Source organism: Dipodomys spectabilis, unplaced genomic scaffold (genome assembly GCF_019054845.1).
Source record: "Dipodomys spectabilis isolate Male_0828 unplaced genomic scaffold, ASM1905484v1 ptg000034l, whole genome shotgun sequence".
Lineage (NCBI taxonomy): Eukaryota > Metazoa > Chordata > Mammalia > Rodentia > Heteromyidae > Dipodomys > Dipodomys spectabilis.
This window is the reverse complement of record NW_024870711.1, coordinates 8,351,199-8,371,006: the sequence shown is the minus strand read 5'-3', so window position 1 is coordinate 8,371,006 and position 19,808 is coordinate 8,351,199. Positions and strand designations below refer to the sequence as shown.

At 52.3% G+C, this 19,808-nt stretch overlaps 1 protein-coding gene and 1 non-coding gene across 2 annotated transcripts; one reads left to right on the top strand and one right to left on the bottom strand.

Annotated features, from left to right (window-relative positions):
- The first annotated feature begins 2,646 nt into the window (after positions 1-2,646).
- Trnac-gca lies at positions 2,647-2,718 on the top strand. The gene has a single exon. It is a non-coding gene; the product is annotated as a tRNA-Cys (tRNA).
- Positions 2,719-8,218: 5,500 nt separating this feature from the next.
- Positions 8,219-19,653, bottom strand: LOC122105848 (zinc finger protein 282-like). The gene is made up of 5 exons (XM_042677102.1): positions 19,545-19,653; positions 16,164-16,517; positions 15,541-15,661; positions 10,159-10,266; positions 8,219-9,336 (listed from the first exon to the last, which is right to left on the bottom strand). The coding sequence occupies exons 1-5, from the start codon at positions 19,566-19,568 to the stop codon at positions 8,219-8,221; spliced, it is 1,725 nt and encodes a 574-aa protein (XP_042533036.1). The 5' UTR covers positions 19,569-19,653.
- Positions 19,654-19,808: the final 155 nt, after the last annotated feature.

Genomic DNA, 19,808 nt, shown 5'->3' with positions numbered 1-19,808 from the left:
AGAGTTCAAGCCCCATGACCAACAACAAAAAAAAAAGAAATAGGGCTGGGAAGGTGGCTCAGTGGTAGAGCACTTGCCTTGCATGCCTGAGGCCCTGGGTTCGATTCCCCAGCACCACATAAGCAAAAAGAAAAAAAGCCAGAAGTGGTGCTGTGGCTCGAGTGGTAGAGCGCTAGCCTTGAGCTGAAGAGCTGAGGGACAGTGCCCAGGCCCAGAGTTCAGGCCCCACGACTGGACCCAAAAAAGAAAAAAAAAAAAGAAAAAGAAATAAATTACTCAGGCAGGCACCAGTGGCTCACCCCTGTAACCCTAGCTACTCAGGAGGCTGAGATCTGAGGATCTTAGTTCAAAGCTATCCTTGGCAGGAAAGTCTATGAGACTTTTTTTTTCTTCGCCAGTGCTGGGGTTTGAACTTAGGGCCTGGGCACTGTCCCTGAGTTTCTTTTGCTGAGGGCTAGCACTCTACCACTTGAACCACAGCGCCACTTCTGGCCTTTTCTATTTATATAGTTCTGAGGAATTGAACCCAGGGCTTCATGCATGCTAAGCAAGCACTCTACCACTAAGCCACATTCCCAGCCCCATAAGGCTCCTAGTTCCAATCAAACACACATGCGCACACGCACACACACAAAGCTGGGCTCAAGTGATAGAGTGCTAACCTTGATTGAAAAAGCTAAGCAACATTGCTCATGCCCTGAGTTCAGCCCCAGCACTGGCACACACAACAAAAGAAAAAGACAAAAGACAGAAATTACTCGTGTCTATGCCCAAGGGGAGAAGACAGCACGGCGGTGTGCACGCAGGATGCAGCGATTGTGGTGCTGAGTCAGCCGAGCATCCTTTGGGTTGCGTCCATGTGCCAAGGAAGCTCTGCTACTTCAACATCATTGAACATAGCTCAGTTCTAGGGCTCAAACCCAGGGCCTCCCTCCTCACTCTCACTTGCTCTGTAGGGTTAAGGCTGGCATTCTGCCACTTGAGCCACACCTCCATTTCTGCCTCTTTTGGTAGTTAATTGGAGATGAGTCTTCCATATTTTCTTACCCAGGCTAGCTTTAATCTGTGATCCTCAGATCTCAGCCTCCTGTGTAGCTGGGATTATAGATATGAGCAGACCAAAGCAGACCACTAGTAAGTGTCCAACTGTGGTTTACCTTTGGTATGCATTTCAGTTGGCCATGCACGCAGGAGCAGATTCAGTTTGCATTTAACCACAGATGGAATGGTCCCAGTGCTGATCCAGACCCCGCTCTGAAGCCATGGGGCCAGCCCCACTCCTGCGCGGACGGCAGGGCCTGGAAATCTCGCTTAGTGAGTCCATGTCAGCAAGTTCAGCCCAGTTCACTTTACATTCCTTCAACTGTGATCTGACCGTGGTGATTTAAAAATATATCTACAAATCTTTGATATTTTTCCTTTAAAGATGTGAAGCGCACATTCCTTTGAATGTGTGCTGGACTTAGGAACACGCTTCTAGTGAACAGACTATTGTATCTGTTTCTGAGACGGGGTCACAGAATCCACCGCCTCTGCCTCATGCTCCTGGATCATACACTCCCTGTCATGTCTAAGGACACAGGGCACACTCCCTCCCTCCCCCTGCCCCCCCCTGTAGGTTATGGGCACTGACCTGAGCTGCTTCTGATCAAGGCTAACACACTCTACCACTTTAAGCCATGGCTCGACTTCTGGTTTTCTGGTGGTTAATGGCAGATAATTTCGAGGGCTTCCCTGCCTGAGTTGGCTTAGAACTACAATCCTCAGATCTGAGCCACCTGAGTAGTGAGGATTACAGGTGCGAGGCACCAGTGCCTGGCACATGTTTCAGTTCTTTAGCTTGGCAGCTCACACGGCCCCTGGGGTACACAGCTCAGCTGGGGGCAAATGGAACATGCACAGGTAAGACTCCTGAGCAGCTTTCCTGAGTCTTGGGGAACCTGCTCATCACAATTCGAGACCTCTGCTGCCCCTCGCCGCATGTGTGTAAATAACCAGTCCACTTTGTACAGCTTGTGCTCGTTCTCATTGGACTTAGGCAAGTTGTTGAGATGCAGCCTAAGATGCATGAGCTACACTGATCATCAGGATACTGCTAGAGGCAGAATACGTAACAGAGACAAAATGAAATGGGAAAGTCCAAGTGTCTTAAGTGGATGTGGAATTTGAAGGAGAGGTGGGAGGTCACATGACCTCAGCTGCAAAGCTGGTAACAAGAGGTCTAGTCCTTATTCAGAGAGAGTGCTGTGTAAATGCCTGTAGTCCCTGCACTCAAGAGGCAGAGGCAGAATTATTGAGACCCAGGCAGCTTGGGCTGCGTAGTAACAGTTCATAGTGCAGGCTAACCTGGACTGCATTAGCAGACCCTGTCTCAAAAAAGGAGGAAGTGGAAGAGGAGGTAAGAAAGAAAAGGAACGCAGAGAGGCATCTCCGGAGTCTCATCTTCGGCGTGTGTGCAGGAACAGATTTTGTTGTCTCAAAGGCTGACCTTCCATGCTGGTGTCCATTAGCAGTGGCATCTCGTTAAATGAGGCTGGTTGTGACACCTAGTTAAACAGGACCAGCTGCTTTCTGCAGAGTCAGAATGAGCAGCTATATGTATGAGAGCGGACATACAGTATTAATTACCTATTTTCCTTAGTAAAAGGGGGTATAGCTCAGGGGTAGAGCATTTGACTGCAGATCAAGAGGTCCCTGGTTCAAATCCAGGTGCCCCCTTTGGAGGACATCTTTTCCTCCTTCAGCTGAGTTGATGATGAATCAAGTTTTACTCACTTAGAGACATTCTCTAGTCCCCTCCAGGAGGATGCTGGCTGGCTACTGACCACCACCCTTGTGGTTCAGTGCCTGGATCACTGGAGAAAACCAGTGCAACCCCAGTGTCTTCTCTGAGGGCATTGGTAGCAACAGTTCTGCTGTCCAGCATTCCAGGTGGAGACAAAATCCAAAATCTACGGCAGTTGGTGTGTGTGTGTGTGTGTGTGTGTGTGTGTGTGTGTGTATGCAGGGTTGACCTCAGGGTCTCTTGCTTATGCTTGGCTTTATTGTTCAATGCTGGTACACTAAACTTGAGCCACGCCTCAGAGTTGGGCCTTTTATCAGGTTAATTGGCAATAAGAGTTTCATGGAGTTGTCCACCTCCAAGTGCAATCCCAGATCTCAGCCTCCTGGATAGCGAGGGTTGCAGGCAGGAGCCACTGGCGCCCAGCCAGAAACTATTTTCCTGGTGCATCTTCCAGCAGCATGGGGAGCAGGAGAGAAGTCCGCAAAAGCTGCAGGGGCAGGGAAACACTGGCCTGCAGGTGGGGTGGATTATGAGGAAGGCGCATGCTCAGCCCAGGTTTGGCATCACATGATGATGGAAACACTTCTCATCTCTTTTTCCTGTTGCATCCTCCAACTCACAAATCACTGGACCGAAGCTTTGTTTCCTTCCGGTCATCTCGCTCCCTCTTGTGGACAGCTGTGGATTCTGTTTACTCAGCATCCATTTCTCAAGCTCCTACACTTTCCCATTGTTTCCTTATTGTTACCACCTTTGCCCTCAAATACTGCCGTCTCCCCAAAGACAGACTGCACCGCCGCTGAGCGGTTTCTCCAGTTGCCACTGTGCTTTTCACTAATACCCGTTTACCTTTAGAATCAGCTTCTGCTGACTTTGGCTGTGAGCAGCAGACATTTAATTTCATCTCATGCAAAATAAATGTATCTTTTTAGGCTACAGTAATAGAAATAGCAGAGAAGCAGCTGACTGCCAGGAGCTCCAACGCTATCAGAATTCTCTCCTGTCAGGTGCTGAGCCAGTCATGAGGGCACACGCCTGTGCTCCCAGCTCCTTGGGAGCCTTAGGTGGGGAATTTAGTTGAGCCCAGGAGTTCAAGACCAGCCAGGACAACACAGTAAGACCACAGAAAGAGGGAGAGAGGGTGAGAGAGAGAGGGAAAGGGAGGGGGAAAGAGGAGAAGGGGAGGGGGGAGGAAGAGAAAGAGGGAGGAAGAGAAGGAGAAAGACAGGAGAGAGAGAGAGGCTGTTACTAAAACATAGGACTCCTCTTTGGACCCCTCTCCAGATGGAGAGTTACTGCTTGTGTCACGGCTTTCCATGTTGTCGTTTTCGCTCGTTAGCTAGCACTGACGTAGCAAGACAGCAAGGCTGTGTGCTCCCCATATCCTCAGTCCTCTACACCCCTCTGGAAAGCAATTTGGCAATCTGTCTTTACCACACTGACTCAGTCACGCTACATCTGGGACTCCATTTCCAAGAAATAAACATTTAAGCTGTGGCAGGGTGTGAAGTGAAGTGCCCCGCACTCAGGAGGCAGAGGTGGGTGGACCGTTGAGCCCAGGAATTTCAGACCAGCCTGGACAACATAGTGAGGCCTCATCTGGCTGGGGGGGGGGGGGGGGGGGCGGCGAGCACGGAGGGATCCTAGCTAGGAAGGTGACATCTGAGGATCGCAAGTCAAAGCCAGCCTGGGCAACAAAGTTTGACTTCTTTTTTTTTTGCCAGTCCTGGGGCTTGAACACAAGGCCTGGGCGCTGTCCCTGAGCTTCTTTTGCTCGAGGCTAGCACTCCTCCATGAGCCATTTCTGGCTTTTTCTACGATACTGAGGAGTCAAACCCAGGGTTTTATGTATGCTAGGCAAGCACTCTACCACTGAGCCACATTCCCAGCCCTGTGAGACTCATCTCCAATAAACCACAAAAAAAAAAACCAACCCTGAAGCAGAGGGATGGCTCAAGTGGTAGAGTGCCAGCTTTGAGCAAAAACAGCTGAGAAACAACCTGAAGACCTTGAATTGAAGCCCCAGTATAGACACAGACACGCACATTCTAGCAAGGCACAGGAACAAAGAAATTAAGATCGGAAACCTTTTGAGGACGGTGCAGTCTGCACAGGTTTTCATGCGATTCCAGCTGTGGCTTCACACTCACAGTTTGGGAGGCTGAAGTCTGAGCACAGCTGGATCCTCTTCCTGCCCTGCACGCTGCCAGCACCTTGCCAGGTCCTCCTGGGGTAGAGCTGTGCTGCCTCTTTCTAGGGGCACCATAGGAAGCCAGACACCAGCCTGTACTCCTGGCTACTCAGGAGGCTGAGATCTGAGGATCCCAATCGAAGCCAGCCTGGGCAGGAAACTCCCTGAGACTCTCAGCTCCAATGAACCTCCAAAAAGCTGGAAGTGGACTTGTGCTCAAGTGGTAAAACACCAACTTGGAGCAAAAAAGCTCCAAGACCGCACCCAGGCACTGAGTTCAAGGCCTTCTAGAGCATGGAGGGGTGGGGGGAGGGGTGTGGTCACCACCCCACCCTACCCTAAGGCCCTCACAAAGACTGCTTACCTCCTCCAGATGCCCCATCTCAACTAGCACATTAGCTGTTACCACTTTATTCTCAACTTGAAAACACAGGCCAGTCCTCAACAAAATGTTAGAATACATTTACTAAGAGGCCAGAGAGCCAGTCATCTTTATTCCTGGAGGCCCAAGGGGACTCTGCGGGTGAGGAACAGGCACCCTGGATGAAGGCCACCGTGGCCTGGGAGTGATGGCTGGAGCTGCTGCTAGAGCTGAACCGCTTGGTGCCCAGAAATAACCAGATTCCAAATAACTGAAGCCAGGGCACATTCAAGAGCATCCTGGGGCTCAATTATTGCTACCCCATCTTCACAAGACCCAATGCTGTTCTGGCTTCACCTCTTAGGCCTTCCTTGGCTGGGTACCAGTGGCTCATGCCTATAATCCTCGCTACTCAGGAGGCTGAGACTCTTATCTCTAACCAGCAAGAAGCCAGAAAAGAAGCTAAAGTGGTAGAGTGTAAGCCTTAAGAGAAAAAGATGAGGGGCAGCACCTAGGCCCTGAGTTCAAGGCCCACAATTCACACACACACACACACACACACACTTCTTTTCCCTAAAAATGAACCATTTGACCCAACTGTCAAGAACAAGTAGCAATTAGCTACATGTAGGTCACCTATGCAATTGTCATTTATTAAAAGGACACCTGCCACTTGTGTACTTTTCCCGCTGGGGACCATGTCTTAAGCTGGGAAGCATTTCACGCCCAGCGTTGAAAGCAGTCCTGATGAGACGGCTGCGATGAAAGCAGGTAACAAAGGCGTCTCACAATCAGAGGGTCCTAGACTTGGTGAGACAGTTAATATATGAAAAATGAGCATTCAAAACGAGAAGTGGCAGAGAAGCACTGGTGAAACTGGCTTGATGATATCAACGACACTGAAACTGGGCAAGGCACCACTCATGAAAACTGTTTTTTATTCACTCAGTCCCTAAACACAGGTAATTTCTCGAGGTTGCTCACAGTGCAGAGGTGGAGGCCGCTGCCTGCCAGCACCGGCAGCCCCGCCCCACGCACAGCCAGACCCCACTTTCCGTTGGGCCCTGTCCTGGGCTGCAAACTCAGCTGAAAATAACTGTAATTCAGAATCCAGATCGAATGCACTGAAACACGGACAGTCTGCAACAGGGAGGAGTTTACAATTTTTCACAAATACTTTCTTATTTACACGTTTCAAGCAACTATGGCAAATTACAGAGTTCAAGAAAATTAACTCTAGGTAGCAGATCTGGAAGCGCAGGTGGTGCTGTGAGGAGCCATCGCACTTGCCCTGAGCCCAGCCCAGCTCACCACATCTGCACCCGCGCCCTCCAAAGTGAAGGAATGGCAGGAACAGCGCCAGGCACTGCAGCGGGCCGCTGAGCACACAGGCGTCGGCTCCGAGTACCGGTGTAAGACATGAGACGACAGTACCTGGGGCTGTGAAACCTACGGGGTCTTAGAGCGCATCTGGTAGCTAAAGGAGCGCCCGAGTTTATCAAAACAGCAGGAGTTCAAACTTTCAGATCAACAGCCCAGCTAGCTTCAACTACTGAGAGGGTGACAGGGGCCACTAAGGATCCAAGGGGACTCTCCAACTGCTGGGGCGCAACACACACTTCCTTCCCCTCCATGTTCAGCATGCCTGTGACACTGCTCACACCCTGACTCATGTTTCTGAGTGTCCCCAGGTGCCACTGCTGGAGGGAGATCACCTCTTGCAGGTTTTGGTTTTGTCTCTGCCTCCAATGGCCAGCTTTGGCTGAGGCCTCAGGGTGGACTCTTTGCCTGCCTCCCCCATCCACAACTCAAAGCAAGTGTTTCGCTAACAAGACAGTGGCTCATAGGGAACATGGTGGCTGCTCTTGCATGCTGGGTCAGTCAGGCCAGACTCTCTAGGACCAAGTGCCCACAAAACTGTCTTTTCCGGCTCCTGATGAATGGGAAGGGGGGGAATCGGAGTTTCCATGAAGCTGTCACAAGTCACTAAGGCTGTGTACCTAAGGGGCACATGGGCTTGGTGATTACAGGGAGGCACGATCAGAGGCCACGTCAGATTCTACGTATTAGCATGCTGGAAGCCACAGGCATAGCTAGAGGTGAACAAGTTTGCTCTCAAAGCACTGAGTCTGCTAATAAAAATCAACTCCAAGCCAGATGCTAGTGGCTCACGCCTGTAATCCTAGCTACTTAGGAAGCTGAGATCCGATGACTGCAGTTAGAAGCCAACCTGGGGAATAAAGTCTGAGATTCATCTCCAATTAACGATCAGAAAACCAGAAGTGATGCTGTGGGGGCTGGGAAGGTGGCTCAGTGGTAGAGCGCTTGCCTTGCATGCCTGAGGCCCTGGGTTCGATTCCTCAGCACCACATAAGCAAAAAGAAAAAAGCCGGAAGTGATGCTGTGGCTCAAGTGGTAGGGCACTAGCCTTGACTGAAGAGCTGAGGCCCAGAGTTCAGATCCCACAACTGGACCAAAAAAAAAAAGAAGTGGTGCTGTGGCTCAAAGTGGCAGAGCACTAGCCTTGAGCAAAAGGGCTCAGGGACAGCGCTCAGTTCTCAGAACTCAGCCCTGAGTTCAAGCCCCATGACCGACAAAAACACTCCGGACATCTTCACAGGTGTCTCTTGATGGACAGAGACAGAATCAAGTCTCCCCTTCTTATTTCTTCCCCTTCCTCCAGGGTGCCTTGACCCGGTCTCCGGTGCGGCAAGGTGGCCCTGGGCATTTTGTCCTTCTGAGAACAGCCTCCCCTAGGAGGCGCAGAGGGCTGGACCGGGCACTCTGACTTGCCTTAGGCAGTCCTCACAGGAGGGGCGGCTTGAATTCAAGGGGAACCAATGGCCCTGCGTCCTCACCCCTTTTGAGCGCTCTCGGGGTGCTACCCCGCGTTCTCCATCTTCACCCGAGAGAGAAAACAGTGCAGTGACCGCCCAGGGCCTGGCTGGTCCGGGCCTTCGGGCTGGCCGTCGCCGGGGGGCGCGCGGTGGTCCTGCGCCCTGGGGGCCTGGGTCCCGCCCCCGGGTGGGGCGGGAGGGCCACCGGGGGGTCGTCCCCACGCAGCGTCGGCGAGGAGGGCCGCGGGCTCGGGGCCGGGGGCGCCCTTCTCGCAAGCCACGCAGGCAGCGGCCGCGCGGCCGGCATGGCTGCCCTGGTGGCGCGCGAGCCACGAGCGGCAGGTGAAGCTCTTGCCGCACTGGCCGCAGGCGAAGCGCTTCTCCTGCGAGTGGCCGCGCAGGTGCCGCAGGAAGCTGGGCTTGTGCGCGAAGCAGGCGCCGCACTGCGCGCACTGGAAGGCGCGCTCGCCGGCGTGCACACTCTGGTGCACCGTCAGGTTGGCCAGGCGTGTGAAGCGCTTGTCGCACTGCGCGCACGGGAAGGGCTTCTCGCCCGTGTGTGTGCGCCGGTGCTCCACGAGCGTGGACAGGCGGCCGAAGCGCCGGCCGCACTGCGCGCACGGGAAGGGCCGCTCGCCCGTGTGCGTGCGCCGGTGCTCCAGCAGCGTGGACAGGCGGCCGAAGCGCTTCCCGCACTCAGAGCACTCGTAGGGCTTCTCCCCGGTGTGCGTGCGGTAGTGCGTGGTGAGCGTGGACTGGTGGACGAAGCTCTTGCCGCACTGGGTGCAGGTGTAGGCCCGCGGCGCCTGGCGCGTGCGCAGCTCGCCGGCCACGCCCTCGGGAGGCTGGGCGCAGGCCGCGCGCCCGTGCACCCCACCGTGCGCCCCATCGTGCGGCCCACTGAGCTCCCAGCCCCTCGAGTTCGCACTGCTCTCGGTGCAGGACGGACGCCGCTCCAGGCCCTGGGCCACCGGCAAGGCCTGCATCTGGCTGCCTGGAGGGAGGGAGGCCGTCTCCTTCTCCCCGGGGATGGGAAATGGATCTCTAAAGGCGCTGCCTTCCAAGTCCTCCTGGTCCAGCCCCCCTTCCGCTGCCCAGGCAGACTCCAGGCCCTCAGACTCTCCCTCCAGGCTCCTCTTCTCTTTGCTGGCCAGCCAGGTCTCTGCTTGGAGGGGACACATCCAGTGAGTCCCGTGTCCCAGGCCTCCGGGCCAGGCTACCAGGCCCTTTGCTCTCCTGGTATCTGCAGTATGGGCCTGGGGGAGCTCGTCACCAAGGGCCAACCTGCTCTGACCCGGCCTACTTGGTTTCCCCTGCCAAGGTCTTGTCCTGTCTATGTAATGCCATCCAAACACCCTGACACCCCTGCGATGAGCCTCCCTGCAAGCGTCCCCTGACCTCCTCTCTGCCCCTGCTCCAAAGCCCCCCTGGGGCCTGCCCAAGACCAGCAAGACAGTGCTTTTCCAATCCTCCCTTCCCCCCAACTGTCTGTGGCACACATAGCTTACCTACAGGCCTTCCCCTTATCTACACTGAAAGTACACACGCTTTTTCCTAGGGCCCTGTCAAAACTTCCATCAGCTTCTCTGGCCATAGACTTAGATCTTTCCTCTTCTAATGTGACACTGTCTGCCTGTGTTCCCGCCTAACTGTAAACTCCTTAGGAGGGTAGGAGACCCCATACCCTATATGAGGCCTGTAGTGCCTAGCACCATGCTGGCTAACGTTCATAAAATAAAGCCAGCAAACCATATCAAGAATAAGACAATAGTTTCATGCAACTGTATGGGAAGCGCCCATCCTCCCCCCCAGCAAACCCACGAGGCCACAGAGAACAAAGTTAACAGGTCACCTCCTTGTTGCTGCTCCCTCTGGGAAACGCATACAGGAGAAAGCCCTGCTAAGGGTCTCAGAGACCCCTGGGGGAGGGGGGTGTTTTATGTTTCCAAGACACAGGACTGCAGCCCTGCCCACAGAGGCTTACCTGAGCTCAAGGGTGTAGTAGCCTTCGCCTGCAAGTCCCTCCCACATGCCTCTTGCTCTTGCTTGATCCAGGGTAACACTGCTGCAGGGGGCCCCAGCTGACCAGTTTCTAAGGGGGAGACAAGGAAGCCCTCAGGGCATCAATCACAAAGCACTCCCAGCAGAACCGTGTCCCAGCAAAGGCAGAGCAGACCCTGTAGCATGGTAGGGGGCGGTGACCAGGCACCAAGAGCCTTTCCCCCCCCTCCCTTTTGCAGTACTAGAGCACCTAGTGTTTGACAGTCTGTGGAACCCCTAGCCCCAAAACAAAAACCAGGTTTCGGGGCTAGGAAGGTGGCTCAGTGGTAGAGTGCTTGCCTGGCATGCACGAGGGCCTGGGTTCGATTCCTCAGTACCACCTAAGCAGAAACATCCAGAAGTGGGACTGGCTAAAATGGTAGAATGCTAGCTTTGAGCTGAAGAGCTGAGGAACGGCATTCAGGCCGAGTTCAGCCCCCACGACCAACAAAAACAAAACAAAATAAAAAAGCAGGTTTCCGGACCTCCTGGCCAGCAGATGACCAATGGCACATGAAGAATGCTGGCTGCATGGCTGAAAATTTACCTAGTCTCTCTGCACCTGAGTTTCTTCATCTATAACGTGAGGAGACAAAAAGGCTATGATAAAGTCGGACCGATCAGTATTTACAAAGCACCTAGATACTAAACATGTGTTTACTAACTAGAACAAAATGTTTTGTCCTTAGAGAAGAGTATTCCTTCTCTCCCCTCCTGCTTCTTCCTTCATGGTTCTGACATGGGAGTGAGTCACCTTGAACTGTGGCAGCAATGCCATAGCCTACAAAAGCAGAGCAACAAGTCAGAAGGACCAGGTCCGGAGCACCCTGCCCAACAAGCCCTGTTAGAGAAACTGAGACGCTCCATTAAGCTACTGCTCTACTGTTTGATCTCATTCAGCAGCCTGTGTAACACAGGACCCTGAGGTAGTGGTTTTCCAAGAGCCAAGTTACCTCACCAATCTGTGCCAGTCTCTAAGGCCCCTATTACAAAAGGAGTGGCTGCCAGATATGGTGGCTCACACTTGTAATCCTACTCAGGATCTCAGTACAAAGCTCACTCTGGGCAGAACAGTCCATTAGACCTCATCTCCAAAGTAACTAGCAAAAAACCAGGCTCAAATGGTGAAGTATACAAGCTAAGCAAGTAAACTGACAGAATAAGTGTGAGGTCTTCAGTTTAAATAGGTATGCATAAATAAACAAATAAAGGAAGGCAAAAGGGGTTGGGTTACACTCTCAGTTCAATTCCCACTACAACCAAAATAATAATAACAATTATTATTAGTAATTGATATTATTATTACAATTGCTCCACCTTCCCGACCTGACTTGACACAGGATAGGCACACTTTTTGTTGAATGAATAGGTGAGTGAAAGAATGGAGAACTTCCCAAGGTACTGATCCAGTCACGTGGAGAACACACTGGACTGCCTGCCACACACTAGGCTGGCTGGCTCCACTATTAACCAGAGTCCTGAAAGTCAAGCTCTTAGGTTTTGACAGTTCAAGTTTCAGACAAAGATGTCAACAGAAATTTACTAAAGTAAAAGATCTTTAAGACACACTGTTGAGAGAAAACAAGCTACAGACAGTACATAGTACAGGACTGGGTTTTTATATTATTTTCTCATCTTGTGTATGTGTGTGTGTGAGTGTATTTCAGTACTGAGGCTTAAACTCAGAGACTAGACACTGTCTCTTAGCTTTTTGCTCAAGGCTACTTACTACTACTAACCTACTACTCTACTACTATAACCTACTACTCTACTACTTGAACCACAGGTCCACCTCTGGCTTTCTTGGTGGTAAATTGGAGATATACCAGGTGCTGGAATCCTAGCTACTCAGGAGGCTGAGATCTGAGAATCATGGTTCAAAGCCAACAGGGGCAAGAAAGTCTGTGAGACTCTTATCTCCAATTACCACCAGAAAACTAGAAGTGGCGCTGTGGCTCAAGTGGTAGAGCGCTTGCCTTGAGCTGAAGAGCTGGGGGACAGCACTCAGCACCAAGTTCCACAGCTGACCAAAAAAAATTCAGCCTCCTAAGTAGCTAGGATTACAGGCATGAGCCAGCAGTGCCCAGCATAGTATTTTAAAACCTTGTATTTTTCGTTTGTTTTGTTTTGTTTTTTTTGGGTCCATTCATGGGGCCTGAACTCTGGGCTTGGGCGCTATCCCTCAGCTCTTCAGCTCAAGGCTAGCACTCTACCACTTGAGCCACAACGCCACTTCCGGCTTTTTTCTTTTTGCTTATGTGGTGCTGAGGAATCGAACCCAGGGCCTCATGCATGCAAGGCAAGCGCTCTACCACTGAGCCACCTTCCCAGCCCAAAACTTTGTATTTTTCTACAGTGCATATTTATGTAAATGCATGGGGGGGGGGGAAATCTAATAGGTTACTGCCAGAATGATCATAGCAGCTAAACTGTGAGGGGGGTAGGAGGGGGAGGGGAAGTTTGGCCTGGGCAGGAGGTCAGTTGAAACTCTTTCACTTCATACAACCTCTGCACTGCTTAGTGAGAAAGTATTTATGTATGAATGCATTTGTATAATTCATTAAAAAATATACTTCTAGGGGTTGGGGATTTTGCTCAATGGAAGAATGCTTGCCTTACTTAGCAAATATAAGGCCCTGAGTATAGTCCTCAGCACCATACAACATAGATAGATAGATAGATAGATAGATAGATAGATAGATAGATAGATAGATAGATAGATATACACACACACACACACATTCCTACAGTGACAAATGCTCTCAAAGGTTAGCCGCTGGTCAGTGTGATGGCATGCAAAACTTCTGAACCTGTGGACTGCAATGCTCAGACTGAATGAGGACCCGCTCATGCCTTTCCCAGACTTTTGGCAGTTGGTGCTCCATTGGGGAAACTTCTAGTAAATAAAGCAGGCTTGCACACACAATCTAGTCTGCTGGTTTGTGGCAGAGTATGGAGGCAGCTCCTTGGAGCAAGGACTAGGCCTGGGATGAGGGGGGGGAGGGAGAGAGGCAGGGGGAAGCCCTGTGGATGAAGGTAGAAAACCCAGGAGGGCAGGACACAGACAGTGAGGGCCAGGGCAGAAGGGACAACCGGGGGACAACCGGGGGTGCAGGCAGCCTCAAATCCTCTGAGGACCCACCCCCAGGCATGCCCCAGCCCCAAGGGGAGCTGTGGAACCTAAGGGGTACACTGGCTCAGCCCATTCTGCATCTGCCTGGGAGCGGTGCGGCCTCCAAACAAGCGCTCTATCACTTGAGCCCCTCCTCCACTTCCAGCTTTTCTTATGTTTGGTGCTGGTCTCAGGCCGTAACTCAGAGCCTGGGTGCTGTCCCTGAGCTTTTTTTTTTTTTTTTTTTTTTTGTGTGAAAATACTGTACAGAGGGGTTACAATTACATGGGAAAGATAATGAGTACATTTCTTATCAAGCATTGTTGCCTCCTCCTTTGTTTCCCCTTCCCATCCCTTCCCATTCCTCCCCTGCCCCCCTCCCTGAGATTTTTGGCTCAAAGAGAATGCTCTAGCAATTGAGCCACAGCTCCACTTCCAGTTCTTTGATAGTTAACTGGATATAAAGACTCTCACAGATTTTCTTTCCCAGGCTAGCTCTGAACTGCAATCCTCAGATCTCGGTCCCCTGAATAACTAGGATTACAGGGGTAAGCTACTGCACCCAGCTCCATCTGGTATGTTTCACATCATTACCAGTTATATGAAATTGCTGATACAAGCAGATAGGCTGAGGCAGCTGATGAGAAGCACTGAAGTCTACCCTGTCATGTCAAATGACTTTCAGGGCCTTGTAGAGCATGTGGGCTGGATGTTCCGCATCCCAGGCGGGAGACACACGGGACAGCAGCACAGCACCTGGTCTGTCCAGGTGGTCAGCTGGCCGTAACGTCCAGCAGTGTACATCCCCTACCTCTGCCCGTGTCTCCAGGCAGGATTCCTGACACCAGGTGACCTATCAGGTGAAGCTGAGAGGCCCAGGGCCACAGGCACGGGGGACTCTGCATGCCCACGCTTTCACCCCTTTTGCCCCAGGCAGGCCAAGGCTGCCCACCTCATCTCCCCCGTCCAGTGCACTTGGACACTCCAGCTTGGCAGTGGCGTGGTCTGTGGGGAGGAAGGGAACGGTGACAGGGCTCTCCTCTGCAGGCCTAGCACAGGACCCACCCACCCCTCACTGCCATTCCAGCAGTGTGTGGCAAACGGTAGAGGACACCTAGTGGAGTGAAGTGAAACCTCTCCCTAGCCAAGCCAATACAGCAAGAGACAAGGATAGGAAGAAGGGCATCCGTCCTGCCACCCACATAAACAGAAGTCCAAACTCACCTAGCCTAGCTACCTCGTGTGACCCTGAGGAAGAGGACTCAGTTATACATGGCACTCAGCTCTTGGACCTCTTGCTGCCTTCCCTCCTCATGCTCACTCCTGCCCCCAAGCTGGACAGCCTCCCTCACCCGGCATCCCTGTAGCATGTCCGCACTCTCTTCTTCAAAAAAGAATTCTCCTGGAGGAAAAGTGAGACACCCAAGCCTCACTGGAGGTCCTCTCTTCCCCCAATAAGACGAAAGAACAGGCAAACAGCTAACTGCCCAGAGCAGCGAGGGACTTCAGGTATACACACAGGTTAGCAGAGTGTGGGTGCAGCTACAAGTCCCTAGCTCTCATCAAGTCTCACACATGCCTGCACTCACCTGCCTGAGAAATCTAATGTCTACGCTTGGTCCTAAACATTAAATGCATGCTCACATTCAGCAGGAGTTGAGAATCTCCAGGGTGCACAGTAAAGAGATTGAGAGCCGGGCGCTGGTGGCTCACGCCTGTAATCCTAGCTACTCAGAAGGCTGAGATCTGAGGATCGCGGTTCAAAGCCAGCCCGGGCAGGAGAGACTGTGAGACTCCTATCTCCAATAAACCACCAGAAAACCGGAAGTGGCGCTGTAGCTCAAGTGGTAGAGCGCTCGCCTTGAGCTGAAGAGCTGAGGGACAGTGCCCAGGCCCAGAGTTCAAGCCCCACGGCCGACAAAAAAAAAAAAGAGATTGAGAGTCCTGGGGTGAAAATATAAAACTGGGGAGCCCTGTGCCTGAGAAGTAAACACAAAGGACTAGGCGTGAGGAGCAGATCCTAGTCTGTGTTCATTCTGCAGGGGCCATTTAACCTTTTTGCATTCACTATGGAAGACCTGAAAATGGTTATCAGACACTCTGTCCAAAGGCAGGGGACCGATCTCAATGTGGTTGTACTTTCTGATCCAAATCCCAACAAAGTGGATAAAAGGATAAAATCAGGCCCAGAAGTCCCGGGGGGTGGCCTCTTACCCAGGGATCCCAGCGTATCCTGGCACCCCTTCGCGTGCTTGCAGAGTTCCTTCTGCCAGTCTTCTGGACAGCCTTCCTGCTCGGAGAAGCACCCAGCCATGTCTTCAGTATTCACGGGAACCTGGAAGTACAGGTCCCCAGCACCCTCAGTAAGTCACTACAACTTCAGCGAACAAGCCAGAATCAACTCAGTCTCCTCTCCCCTCTCCCAAACCAGAGGACACCTCTGGCCCAACCTCTGGGCATATGACAGCTCCCGTCTACCACATGTGCTTCAAATGCCAAGCAAGAGCCAGTGGCTGGGGACACAGGACCACAGCTCTTGGAGTTCCCACCACTCTCCTAGGTACACGCATACCTTCTGTTCTACATGTGAGCTATATTTGTACTAGTCCTCACTCTCAGAGATCATTCTAGAACAAGATATGCCATACAACCGTTTCCCTCCCAACAACCCCACTCCACTTGCCAAAGCAGATACTTTGCCAGACACAGCATCCTCCTGACATTTCTAAAGCCCCTTCAAGGCCACTGATGACTAGTATTAGGGACCAAGGTCAGGCTTCAACAGCCAAAGGGCCTCCCACGTTCTTCCTGAGAGGGTCTTAGAGTCAGTTCAATACCCTGGGGGCTTCGCCCTTGCTGCCCGGGGGCAGCCGCAGGACCCAGAAGTTCCTGTTCCGCAGCAGGTTCTCCACGTTTTCCAGGCGCCGCTGCAGCAGCCCGTACTCCTGCAGCAGGGTCCCCAGCACGGCCCACTTGCCCTCCAGCTGGTTCCCAAATTCCATGGCGGTCTTCTCGCAGTCGGCCAGCTTCTTCTCAGCTGCCCCTGTTCGTACTTCCAGGCTTTGAAGGTGGACAGCCTGAGACTCCATCTTCTTCTCCACTGCCTGAACAGTAGCCAAGATGGCCAAAAGGGAGATCTCTGCAGACTGGATTTGGGCCTCCCGGTGGAGGTCAGTCCCCACGTGCCATTCCTGCAATCAGACATGATACAAGTCATCCCAGGAGAGGGCCCAGAGCCATTCCCAGACACAGGAAATCAGGGTTCCCCTGGAATGGGGGAGACTTCTTTCAGATGCCAAATCCTTCACTGATCAGGCTCCAAATGTCCTGATGGACAAAGACATCAAACTCTAGTCTCCATGGATCCTTCAGGTAAAGAAAATCTGTAACCTTAGCCAGGCGCTGGTGGCTCATACCTATAATCCTAACTACTCAGGAGGCTGAGATCTGGGGATCCCAGTTCAAAGCAAGCCTGGACAGGAAAGTCTATGAGACTCTTATCTCCAATAAACTACCAGAAAACCAGAACTGGCACTGTAGCTCAAGTGTAGAGTACTCACCTTGAGCTGACGAGCTGACAAGCTGAGGGACAACACCCAGGCCTAGAGTTCAAGCCCCATGACAAAAACTAAATAATTTTTTTTTTTAAATCCTGTAACCCTGATCCAGGTAACAGAAAATGAAAAAGCAATCACTTCCGTCATAAGCAGGTAGAATGTAATGGACTTGAATACCAGCTCTCCTGCTTGTATTAGGTTAGTCGGATATTTGACTTTTCTTCCTCTGGGAACACAGCCTGGCAGCAGCCGCCGCCGCCACCAGGAAGTGAGAAACCTGAGTCCAGAAAGTCTGCCAGGGATCCAGTCCATACTTGGGCTTCCTGAGAGTATAACCTCCCCTACAGTACAAGGCTGAGATGGGTGAGTGAAGCCCTATGGTTCTGGTTTTGGTTGATCTCTAAGGTTTTTCCACTTTGTCACCTCCTGGTGTGTGAATTCCTCACCTACCTGTTACCCAGGGGCCACATCAAACAGCCCACAGAGAAGTCACCACACTGGAAAGTCAGGCCCTAGCAGCCAAGAAGCAGAGGCTAGAGATAGATAACCAACACCCTAGAGTAGGCAGAACTAGGAAATACTCCAAAGAAGACCTTGCCAACAGGAGGTGGACAGTGTATATATGGTATACTGGCATACTAGTAGAAATGATAAAATTAGAAAGTCCAGCAAGGCGCCAGTGGCTCACACCTGTAATCCTAGCTACTCAGGAAGCTGAGATATGAGGATTTCTTTCCTGCCTGTGCAGAAAAGCCCATGAGTTTATCTCCAATAAACTACCAAACAAACAAACAAGGAAGTGGAGCTGTGGCTCAAGTGGCAGAGTGCTAGCTTTGAGCAAAAGAAGCTCACAGACAGCACCCAGGTGTCCTGAGTTCAAGCCCCAAGACCAGCAAAAAAAAAGAAAAGAAAAAGTGTCTAGGAAGCCTCAGAGATATAATGAAAGTACTGAGATAGAATGGAAGTACTCCCATTTCAGTTTTTACCAGACAGTGACTCAATGCCTTTCTTATCACTGAATCCTGTGCGATGTGACATTAATCCACACTTCTATACATCATGGCTTTCCTACTTCCTAAGGTGATGGTATGAACAAAATTCCCTAACCGCACAAAAAAGCATACAGTACAACAATCAAGGAGGACTGGGGAAGATAAGGCCCACCAATGGCCAGAATGTCTGGCCAAAGATTGTGATTAATTTAATGCAATTAAGTTTCTCCAAAGACTCCTCCCAAGCCAGGCGCTGGTGGCTCACTCCTGTAATCCTAGCTACTAAGGAAGCTGAGATCTGAGAATCGCAGTTCAAAGCCAGCCCTGGAAGGAAAGTCCATGAGACATTATTTATGTATGTATGTATTTATTTATTTAGGTTGGTTGTGGGGCTTGAACTCTGGGCCTGGGGCTGTCCCTGAGCTCTTACAGCTCAAGGCAAGCACTCTACCAGTTGAGCCACTGCGCCACTACCAGCTTTCTGGTGGTGAACTGGAGATAAGAGTCTCATGGACTTTCCTGCCCAGGCTGGCTTTGAACTATGATTCTCAGATTCTCAGCCTCCAGAGTAGCTAGGATTAGAGGTGTGAGCCACCAGCGCCCAGCTGTGACTCTTCAATAAACTACTCAAAAAGTTGGAAATGGCACTGTGGCTCAGGTGATAGAGTGCTAGCCTTGAGCACAAAGAGGCTCAGTGTTAACACCCAGGCACTGAGTTCAAGCCCCAGGACCTCCCCCACCCCCAAAAAAAGGACTCAGCAAAGTTCCCACCATCTATTATGTACTAGTCAGCTGACACCTGTCCTTTCTTCCATTGGAGTTCAATAGCTCCATTCAGGAGTCTGGCCTCTGACACACACAACAAAGGGCTGCTGAAAGGAGACAAATTCAGTCTTCACAGATTAGAGGCAGACATCTTCATGTCCTTGCCATAAACTGGCACTCAGAAATGTCTCCAAAACCACTGCAAAAGCTGAGCACTGGTGGATCTTGCTTATAGTACTACTCAGGAGGCTCAGATCTGAGGATGGGGATTCAAGGCCAGCCTAGGTCTGTAAGACTCTTACCTCCAATTAACCACCAAAAAGCTGAAAGTGGAGCTGTGGGTCGAATGGCAGAGTGCTAGTCTTGCACAAAAAAAGCAAAGGGACCGTGTCCAGGCCCCGAGTTCAAGTCTCAGTACCAGCACAAAAACTGAAACTAATAAAACCATGGCAAAGCTATTGCAAGCAGACACAGAAAGCCTCCACACTGGGCTCAGCCACACCGGCCAGGGGCTGTCTAGGTCACACCTAAAGTACCCTTAACCAAAAGTCCCCTGGAGTGCAGATCCTCTCGCGGCAGGAGGGGTTGCTCGGGAGCACTGTGTGTGTGTGTGTGGGGGGGGGGTCCATCCCGACTGCACCAGGGCTCAGGTCTGCAAACCCTCACCCTGAGGCGGGGAACGAGGGAGGGAACGCGGGACTCTGCCCCGGACCGGGCTCCCGCCTCAGCTCGGAAGAGGACCAAAATGCCGTGGCTCTCGTCTGACACGGCCCACGGCGCGGAGGGGACCCCCAGACCCCCGGGGGCCGAGGGCGCGCTCGTCCGCCTCCCTCCCGTGCCGCCGCAGGACGCCCTCCCGGGCTTCGGGACTCGGCCCCGCGTCCCCGCGGAGGGCCGCGCTTACCGGAACCGCAGCCGCCTCGGCCATGGCTCTGCGCTGTCCGGCCCGGTCCCCCGCGGCCCGGCCCTCTCCGCAGGCGGCCTCTCCTCGCGGGGCTCGCGCGGCCGCCACACACGGCACCAACGCGCAGCGCGCGCTGAGCCGCCGCACCGAGCACGAAGGCGCCGCAGAGCCCGGAGGCTGACGGCCCTGCTCCTCGGCCCCCCTCCCGGAGCCGGCTCCCATTGGCCGGCCCAGAAGCCCCGCCCGCACCCTGTGCACGACAGG